Consider the following 13,536-nt stretch of genomic DNA (forward strand, 5'->3'; position numbering starts at 1 on the left):
TAAATTTTACTTTGGAGAGGGGGGGAGGGAAAAAAAAAAGAGATTAGATATGATGTAAAAAGCAATATTGATTGAGAAAAGAACAAGCTTGGGAGATGTGATTTAAATTAAACTCTGCGCTTTCTCCATCTTCTCTCTGTTCTAACCGTGGCACGGGGGACGATTCGGTAGCAGTAACGGGGCACGACGGCTCGGCAGGGCTGCTGCCCGCACCGGGACCGACATCTACCTCCATCCCACCCGAACCTGGCAACCGGGGCCAAGCGTTCCTGGCAAAATGCCTCCGGTACCTCCGAAGGGTTTCGGAGCTCAGCAGCCCAGGTTGGGCATGGAGATAAGCTGGAGATAAGAACTTGGCTTAATTAAACTGTAGCCCCTGTCCGCGCCCTGCTAGACTTTTTGGGCGTATCCCACTGCGGATTGGGAGTAACAGAGCATCCTCGCTGCAAGGGCTGAGGATAAGTTCTCCTTTAAAGTATTTTAAAGCAGGACTCATTTTGGAAAGAGTGCAAATGCTCGTACAAAACAGCCGTGGCCCAAGAGATGGCCGGGACAGTAGTTCAGCGCAAGACTAAGCCTGCGTTAAGGATTGAGAAGAGAAAAAGTAAACTTCTGCTAACAGCGACCTTAGGAGACAAAACTGAATGTAAAATTGCCACGACGAGTGATCTACTGCGGAGAGGACGCCGAGCTAACGCGGTCAGCTTCTGAATGCCTCTGTGGGGATGCTCGTAAGGCAGATACCGGTTAAACATAATCCAGATTGAAAAAAAATCTAAAGAGGTTTTTTTTTTTTAAACGGTGAAAGCTGTTATGCTGTCACATAACAGGAACCCGTTTAACTCGAGAAACTCACTGAGGGAGGTCTCCAGGTACAGACCAGCCTGATTTGTGATGGAGCGGGTAGCAATAAAGAGAAGGGAAGTTAAAAGTTGTGAGAAGAAAGAAAAGACCAGAAAAGAAAAAAAAAAAAAGCAATTGAAAGCCGGAGGGCCCAGGTCACAAACTGCAGCGTGGACTCTCCTAGTCCACGAAGCCACCAGCAAGTTGTACGCAAGCAGGCTGTGATCCAAAAGTGACGCGGCAGCTTTGCTGCACTTCCCAGACTAATTGGGATTATTGCTTTGAGCCCGAGTCTAGATTAACGAGGCAGCTTTGGCAGTAGCCTAGCAAAGTCTGCACGGTCGTGCCGCCAGCTCATCAACGGGCCAGCGCTGCGTGGCTGCTCGTTTCTCTGCCTAAACCGTCGCCCTAAATTTACCGTAGCACCGAAAGTGAATTACACCGCTCTTTGGGATTAACGTCACCGCTTTAAAAGCATATCGTTAATGAAACTTGTGCATCTTTTTTTTTTTTTTTTTTAACAGGCGAGGCTGCTTTCTGGCTTCGCCTTTCTCCTGGCACCAGCGAAACCGCATCCAGGAATCGGGGGAAAAAGGGATTTGGGACGGTGCTTCTCCTCGCAAGGCTGACCACCTCCGATATTACCGCGGCAAGACCTCGATAATGGCAAAAACCCCCTGTGTGAGCAGTCAAACGTGTGTGAAGCTGCCACCAAGATAGTTAGGATAAACTGTAATTAACCACATTTAAGCTTAATTGCATTAAGAGGGAGGGGGGAAATGAAAGCTGGAAGCAGATTATGGATCTGGCTTATAATTCAATTTGTGCAACAGCTAGGAAAGAAGGGGCCGCATTCTCCGGCAGCGTGTTAGCAACGCAGGAGGCGCGGAGCTCCTAGGTCTCCAGAGACCGTCGGTGAGCAGAACCAGAGGGAAAGACAGGGAGGATTGGGAAGCAGAAGGTGGGAAAATACTTTGGGAGAAGCAAGGGAGAAAGAGCAACTTAACTCCTGCCGGAGGGCTGGGTCGGAGGATCTCGTTTTCGGGGTGCTGGGTGACACCAGCAACGCTCGTCCGACGTTGCCGGCTGTCACCCTTGGGTTTTAGCGTCTGGTTTCGCACCGACTTCTCAGAGAAGGAAGCAGAGGACGAAGGAACTGGATGATAGATTGTAAGCGCTACGCTCGCTGTGTTAGACAAATTTAGAAATAAAAGAAATGTGATAATACAGGGACAGTAGCACCTCTGCGTTTCATAAATCGCTTTCCCTTAAAGCCGTGCGATCAGTCACACCAGCCGTGGGCTCTCCGCGTTAGCGCAAACTCTCTGCCGTAAATCCCTTCTGGTGCATCCTCTCCATTCCACTGCCGAGCGCGCGCGAGAGAGAGAACAACAGGGTCCGGGCTCCCCTTGCCACGCTCCAGGAATCCCTCTCATCTGGGAGAAAACTGGGGGTTTTTAAAGCGTTAGCAGCTCAGGGCTCCCCTCTGCCCGTCAGGATGCTCGTGCTGCATGGGAACAACTCCTGCCTGCCTGCCTGCCTGCCTGCCTGCCTGCTGTTTCCAGCGCCGCAGCCCCTGGCACCGCTGCGAGCTGGCTCTCGGGAGTTTATTTCTGGCACCTTTGCCTTCACGGCTGCCCTCTGGTGGTCCCTGGTTCCGGACTGAGAGAGATGTTGTGTCCAAAAGCCGGGAGCACTGGAGTTGGTAGAGCCTTCAAAGCCCTAAGGCTGCGTCCCAGAACCCTTCCTGATGTGCTGCTTTAGGAACCGGCGCCGGGAAAATCGACGCGGCAGCGCGCGGGCTTTCCTGCAAACGAGCCGCGGCGTTCGGTGCGTGCGGGTAACGTCCACACCTCCCTGCTGCAAGGTGCAAACGGTATTCCAGGCACCGGAGAGGGAAACGCGGGTGCCAGGATGCGAACAGCGTCGGCGCCCGGAGCTCTAACCCTGCTCCTTGCCCGCCAGCGATCACCGCTCCTCACCGGGACACCGGGTTCTGAAGCCCAGCTGGAGTTGTGCTGGGTCTAAACCGAATTAAGCTCGGGAAGGCAGAGCCGTGGCGCGTCCATCAGCGCTGCGTTAATAAGCTCGGCCCCGAAGAGCGGGCTGCCGAACCCCGCGCTGCTCGGAGGCTGTTTGCCTGCTCGACCGTGTCCGCCTCCCCAAACCCAGGTGGTGGCATCTTCGCTATCCGCACCGGGCCCGTGCGGTCACCCGCAGCCTGAAAGCGATAAGAAACGGCTTTTCGCTGGAAGTGCCGAGGATCCAAACCACGTCCGACCGCCCGATTCTTAAGGTACATCTGTCTCCTCTGCTTGGGAGGAGCCGATACCTTGAGTTACAGTTGTTTACTTTGATATCTAAGTCTTTTTGGGTTCATATTTTCCTTTTTCTCATCAGAAGAGAAAGCGAATTATTTCTACAGGCAGGCGTAGCTGATATTAGACGGGGCTCCAGGAGCTGGGTGGTTAAGAAAACTCTGCCCAGTAATAGTACGAAACTTGGTGACGTGGGGTCCGGGAGAACCTCAAAGCCATGGGACGCAAAACAAGGAAAGGCAAAAAAACCAGCCCGAAAGAGAAAGAGTAGCTATCAAAGTAAATTACATTTAATTAAACTAGAAAAATAATGTGCCGCGCACACGCAAAAAAAAAAAAAGTTCTTCCTCCCCCATGTATTCCCCCCTCCCCGTTAGAAAAACAATCCAACAGCAGTGGGGAACAGACAGCACGTGGTGGCTGGTTTCTTAATCACGCTCAAGGCGCATCTGCATATTTCTTTCATTTCGCAGTGATTATAGAGTTAGCGTTTAATTTCCTGGGCCTTGTGAACAAACCAATGCGAGGGAAGAGTGAGAACTGGGGTAGGAATGGCTTTGTGTAATTAACGTCATTAATCATCAGACGGGCTTCGCTCTCAGTGGGAGACGGGGCTCAGCCGCCCACCCGACGAGGAAGGAGGAAAGATTTGGGATGGGGAAGAAGGCCCGAGCTTTGGAGATTGGGTCGTTTGCTGAAGCTTTGGGGAACCGGTCCTGCCGCGGCCCAGAGACGTGAAGCTGCAAACGCATCGGGGCCATCCTAAACCCCGGACGCCGCGGCCCTTCCCGGCCTCAAGCTGCCCAATTCCTGCGCTACTGAGGTCCCGCTGATCCTCGTCGCCGGAGCAGGGATGGTCGCGGTGACCTCCCCGCTTTGGGGGAGCAAAGTATCTCAGGAGGACAGCTGGGGATGGTCCTTCGAGGACCAGGGCTAAGCACAACTCGCCCTATTTATGGGTGCTGTCGAAGGGCGTCCGGACTCGGTCCCATCACCCAGCCCTTGGTGGTCTTTCCTTCCCACCTCCTCGGTCCCCTCGTCCGCCGTCGCGGAGGTCCCCGCAGGGTCTGCTGGCTGGGCACGCGGGCTCCATCCATCACCGCCTTGTCAAGGGTGCTTGTTATCTCATTTATTTGCTCACTTCTCAGAGCACTGTCGCTTTTCATTACCTCCCTCCGGCCCGACGGAGAAGGAGGACCAGGAGAAGACACGACTTGGGGGGGGGCAGACAGACCCCGTTGATAGTGGTAGCTATCATCAGCTCTTGCAATCCGTCGGGTTTTGGCGCTGTTTCGTCCTCGAGTCTCTGATTTTCGGGTTACAGATACACCTCAAGCACCATTTTTTAACGTCCTCATGCCGAGGAAGCGCTCTGATAATTTCTGAGCTGACTACAACTAAATGTCCCGAGCGCAGCGAAGGGGAAGGAGAAGCTTTTATACTTAAAAGCCAAAAAAAAAAAATCCCACTGCAAGAAAAGAAAAAAAACCCAACCAACCAACCAAATCCTTCTGGTTTCAACACCAATTCCATCATTTTTCGCTCCTGGAATGCAATGGGGTTTGCACACAGCGCCTCTTATCCAACTCCTGCCCCGGCTTCTCCTACCCGGGAGATCTTTGCTCGGAGGGGAGCCCTCCCACATGGTTTTAAACATTAACCGGCTTGCTCAGAAGAGTTGCCAAGGTGCTTGGTCTGGGTCAGTCCCCGATATTTGGGGGGGGGGGGGTGTCACTGCCTCGCTCCCTGCCTGTTCAACGGGGAGGAGCAGAGCTGCCAGCTACTCCTTGGCTGCACCGCGTTGCTCCTCTGGATGCACAAAGGACTTTTGGTTCCCTCTGCCCCTCCCTCCATCCTCAGCCACCTCCCGAGCCCACGTCCTTAACCTACTTCCTCCACCCGATGAAAAAAAAAAAAGTCAGCTCCTAATTTCCCATTTTTCAAGCCATTCCGTTCCAGCTGGGCTTTTCCTAACCCGCGCAACCCAGAAAATCGGTCAAAATGGTTAAAGGTCTCAACAAGGACGACGCTGGATGTCACTCCAGGGTACCAAAAGAGCGAAACGGTCTGGTTTCGGAGCCCGTGTTTCCCACCTCTGCTCTCTGAACACCCCCGCGTGTTATCTGTGGTGGGTTTCAAAAGGCAAACGAGCTGCTCTCGGTTCTGAAGGATCTCCCCTAAACCTTGGCCGCCCTTTCGTGGGCTTTCAAACCCCTCGTGGCTAGGAGCAGCATCTCAGATTCAAGCGCAGCCCTAAGTTCCGCACGTCTCACCCGGCGAGGACGAGAATAGTGAGATGGATGCGGGCAGAGCCGATGGTTGGGATGTGCTGGTCAACCTCTCCTCGACCCCTCTCGTTTCTCCAACCAGATGGAGAAACCGAGGCGATTCGGGCAAAACCCAAGGACCAGGAGGGCGTTCGGCGGACTCGGTCCGTGCTCAGCTGCGCCGGTCACGTGCCAGCGGCCGCTCGGCAATGGGGAAGCTGTAAGTCAGGTTCGAGCCGAGTTCACCCCGTATCTCTACAGAGGACGAGCAAATCATCTCCACATGGGCGAGAGGAGAGCGTGGAGGAGAGAGGGAAGGCTGCCAGCGCAAGGCTGCGGTTCAGATCCCTCTTGACAGCTCCCCGGCAGCCCCCACATCGCCTGTCATTCCACAAAACAAACTTCAAAGTAAACAAGGCGCCCAGGACCCGGCCGTTGCAGCCACTCTATCATCGTTCAGGAGTATTTTTCCTTCCTCTCCCTCCCTCCTCCTTCTCCTGAGCCGTTGCGTTGACACGAGCAGCCCGGAGCTGGATTTACAGGGCAGGTGCCTGAGCGAAGCACGGGAGAGCTGGCTGGGCCCCAGGCAAAAGGGGAAGAGGAGAGTTTCACGAAAGCCTTCAGATTGTGGTTTTTATATGATAGGGACTGCAGAACAACATCCATCTTCAGGCTTAACATTTCATCTCCAGATCAACAGTCCGTTCCTTCCCCCACGTTCAGCTGCAGCTGCTGGCTTATCTCTCCATTAAAGCATTTTCCTCTTATTGCGCAGTTTCGCATGAGGAGGAATAAATGCCAGATGGGTCTCCCCTCCAGGTCACCGCGCTGCAAAGCCCGGTCTATGCCGCAGCCCAGGGCGACGCTGGATTCTGCAGCCTGGGATTCATCCCTGGCCAAAAACACAAACTTTGGAAAGTCAAGGCCAAGAATGAATACTCTGGGGGACAAGATTTCCAAACAGGAGGACTGAGAGTTCGCCTCCCTGGAAATTCCCATGCTGGAAACACAAAGGTGCTGAGCGGAGATGCCTTCGAAAGTGCCCGAAGCATCGACTTGCAAAAGCACCTAAGGAGCTGGAGACCTTAAGGGGTGTTTTTGAAACCGGCTGAGATGCTTCGGAGCAGAGGAGTGGGATGGAGCGGACCGCGCCAGGGGTCTGCAGCCCTACGGCCGGACGCAGCGCGGTGCTTGGGAAAACCGCGCGGCCACGCTATCCTGCCCCAAAATCGATAGCGGAACAGCAGCGTTGGAGGCTGAGGTCTCTCCATGACCATCCATGACCATCCATCTCCAAGACCTCAGAGAGGTCCACCTCCTTTGCTTCCAAGCACCCCGGGACCCTCACCCTTTGCCGGGACGGTGCGGGTGCTGCCATGCTCACGCGATCTGTCCTTCCCTTCCACGTCAAGCAGTGGTTGTGCCCGCCCAGCTCCTTGTCCCTGCCTCTCCCAGCCACCCCGGGGAAGCGGGCAAGCCCTGGTATTTTTATTACCATTCCCAGCGCTGCCAAGCGTTTGCGTCAGTGGCCGGGAGGAGGCTGCGCTCTCCTTTGTGCGGCGCAGAGAAGATAAGATTGGACCGTGAAGTCTTTAGAGGATGCTGCCAAACTTCAGGGAATTGATGGAGCGTCTTCCCGGCATCCTTGGATGTCTGCGTGTCGCCAGCTCTTCCCAGCAGCACCGGCCACAGGAGGTCACAACCAGAGACGGGCTTGGAGGACACAACCAGATACGGGCTTGGAGGTCACAACCAGATACGGGCTTGGAGGTCACCAACAGACATGGGTTTGGAGGTCACAACCAGATACGGGCTTGGAGGTCACCAACAGACATGGGTTTGGAGGTGACAACCAGATACGGGCTTGGAGGTCACCAACAGACATGGGTTTGGAGGTGACAACCAGATACGGGCTTGGAGGTCACCAACAGACATGGGTTTGGAGGTCACAACCAGATACGGGCTTGGAGGTCACAACCAGACTCAGGTTTGGAGGTGACAACCAGACACGGGTTTGGAGGTCACAACCAGACTCAGGCTTGGAGGTCACCAACTGACATGGGCTTGGAGGTCACAACCAGACTCAGGTTTGGAGGTCACCACCGGACTCAGGTTTGGAGGCACCAACAGACATGGGTTTGGAGGTCACAACCAGACATGGGTTTGGAGGTCACAACCAGACACGACCTTTCCGGGCAGCAGCCCCTTCCCTGATATTTCAGTGGAAGTCCCAACATGGGGAAGATGAGCCGGGAGGGAGCTTGTAGGAAGCACTTTGTGCTGCGCCCACCGGAGATGTTTATTTGCCGGAGGAGGAGAACCGAGGAAGCATCACCATCAGCACGAGCCACCAACCGAGCCCGGTCCTTCTCCTCGGTGCCCGGTGCCGTGACATTAGTGACATTGCCGGCATCTGCGGCGGTGTCGGGGAGCTGCTGAGCTCCGAGGAGCTCCCTCTCCCAGGGTTTTCCGATGTATCTGAACTTTGCCGGAGTCTCGCCGTGGTTATCGAGCTCTCTTGCCAGAAGCAAAAGGAAAGGTGGCAACCCTCGAGCCATCCCCTGCCCTGCCGCAAGGTGGACGGAGCCAGCGGCTGGCGCGGAAGCAGCTCCGTTTCTCAGAGCCGTGATCAAAGCGCTCCGTGCCAAGAGATAACCTCTGGCAGGATGGAGCCCGTCCCGGCTCCGGGGAGCGATGCCGCTCGGTTGGTGCATCCGGATGGGGGGCTGCGGCGCTGGTTCGTCATTCAAAGTCCCGCTCGGAGGAACAGGTCCTGCGCTCCCTTCGGGTTCCTCCACCTTATCCCTTGGTCCTGAGATGCCGAAGGCAAGGGGGTGGCCAGCGGAGGGGCTCTCACCGCTCCGGCTCAGAGCTGTCAGGGATCTGCCTTCGAGGAAACGAGTGGCTTCTTGTGCCACATCACCCACACCCCCCCCAAAAAAAAAAAAAAAAAGCCATCTGGGGCTCGCGGTGGCTACCGGGGGAAGACAGAATTGGGGCCACGAGGCTGTCCTCGGAGGGCAGCCCCTTTCCCCCTCCTCCCGGACTCGTTTTGAGCTGCCGCTCTGCTGCAAAATGCTTCCAGGCTGCAAAAAATGAGGGCGCACAAACAGAGTCCTGGCGCCCCTTGGAAGGGGAAATCACCGGCGTGGGAATGAAAGCAAAGGGTGGAGGCTCCGGTTTTCCGTTGGAGGGGGTCAGAGGGAAGGGGAAAGGATTTTCCTGCGGCCGCAGAGCCGGGCGGTGGAGGAGAGAGGAGATTTTCCATCCCGCGTTACCTCCCACCGGTGTGAGCAATGCTAACAGAAGCACCCGAGCCGCTTTGGTAATAAAAGTGTATTTACGACCACAAAAGGCAAAAAAACCCCAAACCCAACCCCTTTCGTTGCTTTAGAGCTGGGGCAGGGTGCGACCACGCCGCCAGCTCGGGCGCTGCCGAAATTCGGGGCTGCGTCGCCAGCGCTGTGGGATTCGCTGCTCTTTGAGTTTTGCAGACGAGGCTTGAGTTTGGGATAAAGCTAAAAACCTGATTTTCCCGAGGCTTTCACACGCGGCAACGGCTCCGTTTGCCCGGAGCAGAGCCCAGCGATACGCGGGGCGGCAGCTTCCCCAGCCCCTCCGGCTCCGCGGGCCGCTTCCCTCTGGTGGGCTCTGGATTCGCCGACACCCGCGCAGCTCATTTGAGCTACGCAATTAAAATTACACGAGAGCCGGAGGGGCGCGACAGCCCCGTCTTCTCCTGGAAGCCCTGGCGAGGGGCTCAAAAGCAAACGACGTTGGGCTGGATGATCGGCGTAGGTCCCTTCCAACTGAAATTCCTTTCCTTTCCTTTTTCCTTTCCTTTCCTTTCCTTTCCTTTCCTTTCCTTTCCTTTCCTTTCCTTTCCTTTCCTTTTTCCTTTCCTTTCCTTTCCTTTCCTTTCCTTTCCTTTCCTTTCCTTTCCTTTCCTTTCCTTTCCTTTCCTTTCCTTTCCTTTCCTTTTTCCTTTCCTTTCCTTTCCTTTCCTTTCCTTTCCTTTCCTTTCCTTTCCTTTCCTTTCCTTTCCTTTCCTTTCCTTTCCTTTTTCCTTCCCTTCCCTTCCCTTCCCTTCCCTTTCCCCTTCCCTTTCCCCTTCCCTTTCCCCTTTCCTTTCTTTCCTTTCCCCTTTCCTTCCAATTCCCATTCCAATTCCCATTCCAATTCCCATTCCCATTCCATTCCCATTCCATTCCATTCTACTTCTCTTCTCTTCCATCCCCGTTCCCATTCTGTTCCTGTTCCATTCTGTTCCATCCCGTTCCCATTCTGTTCCATCCCCGTTCCCGTTCTGTTCCATCCCCGTTCCCATTCTGTTCCTGTTCCATTCTGTTCCATCCCGTTCCCGTTCTGTTCCATCCCCGTTCCCGTTCTGTTCCATCCCCGTCCCCATTCTGTTCCATCCCGTTCCCATTCTGTTCCTGTTCCATTCTGTTCCATCCCCGTCCCCATTCTGTTCCATCCCCGTTCCCGTTCTGTTCCACCCCATCCCACTCTACTGGTGGTGTCGCTGCTGCCGGAGCCACAGGATCGCACCACGAGCGGAGCCGCACGGAGCCCAGCACCCTGCCACATGGAGCCCAGCACCCTGCCGTGTGGAGCCCAGCACCCTGCCATGTGGAGCCCAGCACCCTGCCACATGGAGCCCAGCACCCTGCCACACAGAGCCCAGCACCCTGCCACATGGAGCCCAGCACCCTGCCGAGCAGAGCCCAGCACCCTGCCACACAGAGCCCAGCACCCTGCCACACAGAGCCCAGCACCCTGCCACATGGAGCCCAGCACCCTGCCGTGTGGAGCCCAGCACCCTGCCACATGGAGCCCAGCACCCTGCCGTGTGGAGCCCAGCACCCTGCCACATGGAGCCCAGCACCCTGACACACAGAGCCCAGCACCCTGCCGAGCAGAGCCCAGCACCCTGCCGCACGGAGCCCAGCACCCTGCCGCGCGAAGGCAGGCCCAGCCCGGCGGCGTAAGCACGGACGTGGGTCCCTGGCGCCCAGCGGTGGGTGCCCCTTCGCCGCAGAGCGAAGCCCCTCGGGTTTAAATCCGCCGACCGCGCGCGTCCCAGAAGGACGTGGAGCGCTGTCATCTCCTGGGCAGCCTCGCGCATCCCTCGTTTCCCGAGCGAGCATCCCGACGACCAACGCTGCGTCCTTTCCGCCTCTTCAGCCGCCACCTCGTCCCTTCCTCCTCTTCCTCCCCGCCGCGTCACCCAGTTAAATTGAAGCCCAACGCCTCTGCGCCCCTTCTCGTCTCTCCCGGTCCTCGCCAACCTACGCGACGCCGACACCGCCGTGCCCTTTCGCCGCTCCCCCCCATCTCCGTTGACCCCCCCCCCAGCCTCCAACCCGGTCAAAACAAATCCGAGAGGGATGAAAAACCGAGAGATGGGGAGGGGGGGTGGAAAAAACCCGAGGGCACTTACTTCTCGTAGTCGTGCTTGCAGTAGAGTTGCCGGTTGCGGCAGTAGCAGGTCCCGGAGAGCGGCTGCAGGCAGACGACGCATTTCACGCAACCTTCGTGCCAGGAGCGCTCGTTGACTCGCAGGAGGAACCGGTCGGAGATGGGGGTGTCGCAGCCAGCGCACACCTCCCGCATCTTGGAGTCTGAACCTGGGCGGCAGGGAAAAGGCAGCGTGAGAAGGGGGTTTTCCCGTGCCGGGGCGGGATCGCATCCTGCAATGTCTTTTTTTTTTTTTTTTGGGGGGGGGGGGGGATGCTTGGCCTCGCGAAACTCCTCGCGATCGTCTCCCGTTACGTTTCGCTTTGTTATTTTTTTAAAGGCACGTGGCGACAGCGGAGGAGGGAGGCTCGGCGACGACTCGGCTGTGACAACCTTGAAAAGAAATGGCTCGGCGAGAGCAGCGGGTTCTGGGTTTCTCTTCGAGGGGAACCCCCAAACCCAGAGCTCTGGCGCTGTGGAAATGGCAGAGAACGTGGAGAACGCACATTTGGGAATGGGAGAGCAAAGATACGCGTGTCTCGATGGGGGACGGTGGGTGCTGAGCTTGTCGGGAACCTTGGGCCAGGTCAGAGGACAGACCTGGGTCTGAATTTTGTCCGGTTTCACCCCAGATTTGGTGCTAAGAGCTGCTTAAAATTGTTCCGGAGCTTTGGGATTTTTTTTTTTTTTTTTAATTTTTTTGGTTTTTTTTCCCCCCCCCTCCTCAGTGTTATCAACATATAAATCTATGGCTGCTCTTCAAAGGCTCCGTCGTGATAACTTCAAGGTAAAGCGGTGAGTAATAAACCCGCTATCTGGTGCGCTGGATCTGGGCTGCAGGCTGAGCCAGGCAGCGGCACCCTCTCCGATGTCCACAACCTCCACCCTGCCAAGCTCCTCGGCTTTTAGGAGCCTTTATCTCCCTCCTCTCCAGCTCCTCGACGCTTTTATCCTCCCGTAAGCTCCGAGATCCCCGGGGGGGCGGGGGGGGAACCCCTGCCCGAGCCCCCCTCGATGGCTTGGAGGGATGCTGGCATCCCGCCGCCGAAGTTTAGGGCCACCGAGGTCTTCTGCTCCGCCTCGGAGGAGCGGCGAGGTTGAGGGACGGGGACCCTCGGAGGACGCTAAGCCCGGCTCTAATTTGGGCGAGGATCAAGAGGGATTCGCCTGCGCAAAGGCGACAGCGGGAGGCACCTTCCGGCGGAGCCGTGGCACCTCCGTGTGGGGCTGGGAGAGGCGGAGGAACATCTCCAGCAAAAAAGGGGAATTTTCTGCTTCTCCAGGAACACGCAAAAACCTTCCCAGCCCCGCGCATCGTCTCTCCCAGGCTCTCGCGCCCATCCGCGCTCCTCCGCTGCGGAAGATCCCAGCCGGGACCCCGAACCAGCCCATCAGCGATTCGTTTTCCGGCTCCTTGGATTCAGCGGGTTCAAATCGGACGAGCGGAGCACGGAGCCAGCGGGACCGGACCGCCGCGGCGGAGGCAGAACGCAGGCAGGCAGAAAGCGTCCACGAGCGGGAAGCTTTCCGAACACCTTTTTCCGTCCAATTTTAGCTACGGATGCTTTCCCAAAGTCCCAAAATCATTTGAAACCACGGCAAATGCTCTCTGCCTCCGAGAGACCGACACGGTCTCCATCCCGACACGGGACGGGCTGTTTGCGGGGAGCAAATTTGGCTGATTTGGGGTTTCTACGCACCCGAAAACGGGGCGTCTTGTGTGAAGGCAGCTTCTGCCCCACTTCATTGCAGTGCTTGGGTCTGGGTCCTGCCTTTCCGGCATCCCAGCCGGCATCGCAGCCCGCCGAGCCCGCAGACGCGTGCCCGGGCGATGCCGAGTCCCTCGCAGCTCCCAGGCTCGGCGCAGCTCCTTAATTAAGTGCTGGGACCTGGAAATGGGGCGGCAGCGGCAGCTGGAGGGGACCAGACCCTGAGAGCTCTCCTGTAGATCGGGATCCAGCAGATCAGGAGCGGGAATGAGGATTTTTAGCCCAAAAAGAGGAAAAACGAATGGCTGCCGTGCTGGTGCCGGAGCAGCAGCACGAGAGCTATAACCGTGCGACTCCGTAACGCCAGGAGGGCAGCGTGGGTGGCCGGGGCGACAAGGAGCCACGTCCCAGGGGCTGCGGCCACGTGCAGGGGTTCCCCGTGGATATTTATCCCCCGTCGAGCCTCCACTTCTCACTTTTTCCCCTCCGTTATTAATTTCTGCAGTCAAATATTTTCACCCTTCTGGACTTTGACCCCACGGGCTGCACGTCACGGCAGGACCAGCCAAACCTCCAGTGGGTCAGAGGCACCCGGGACTAAAAAAAAAAAAAAAATCCCCAATTCCTCTTTAATTTAGGGGGTAAAAAGCAGGGAATCATCTCGTCGTGAATTTGTCTGAGAGCAGATAAATCGCCAGGGAGCTCCGGGAATGTGGGATCGGTCTAAAAGGGAGAGTCACAAAACTTCAGCCCGGGGATGTCCGTCCCCCCCCTCTCGCTTGGCAGGAGGATGCCGGGGATTCGGGGCGGTGGGAGGCAGCAGAATCCTGCTCAGGGTGCACAGGCAGGGTCCGGAGCAGATGTTACTGCCCGGTAATAAGTCACACCTCGGTTTCCCTCGGCGCGAGGCCACGAACACGGCGATGCCGTGACACAACG

At 56.7% G+C, this 13,536-nt stretch overlaps 2 protein-coding genes across 5 annotated transcripts in view; one reads left to right on the forward strand and one right to left on the reverse strand.

Moving 5' to 3' along the window:
• Nucleotides 1-11,409, forward strand: part of CHCHD5 (coiled-coil-helix-coiled-coil-helix domain containing 5) — a 29,874-nt gene extending 18,465 nt beyond the window's left edge. The window contains exon 5 of one of the 4 annotated variants that reach the window (XR_008574484.1): nucleotides 172-2,084. The gene's annotated coding sequence lies outside the window, so the exon portion shown is untranslated. Of the gene's footprint in view, nucleotides 1-171; nucleotides 2,085-11,228 lie in introns of those variants that run through there. The other 3 variants (XR_008574485.1, XR_008574486.1, XM_054807860.1) reach the window with 3 other exon arrangements.
• The window catches only part of LOC129198475 (LIM homeobox transcription factor 1-alpha-like), a 28,335-nt gene that overhangs the window by 11,521 nt on the left and 3,278 nt on the right, over nucleotides 1-13,536 (reverse strand). The window contains exon 3 of the mRNA XM_054807764.1: nucleotides 10,872-11,058. Coding sequence (XP_054663739.1) covers nucleotides 10,872-11,058 — 187 coding nt within the window. The remainder of the gene's footprint in view (nucleotides 1-10,871; nucleotides 11,059-13,536) is intronic.

Source organism: Grus americana, chromosome 33, assembly GCF_028858705.1.
Source record: "Grus americana isolate bGruAme1 chromosome 33, bGruAme1.mat, whole genome shotgun sequence".
In the NCBI taxonomy this organism is placed as follows: domain Eukaryota; kingdom Metazoa; phylum Chordata; class Aves; order Gruiformes; family Gruidae; genus Grus; species Grus americana.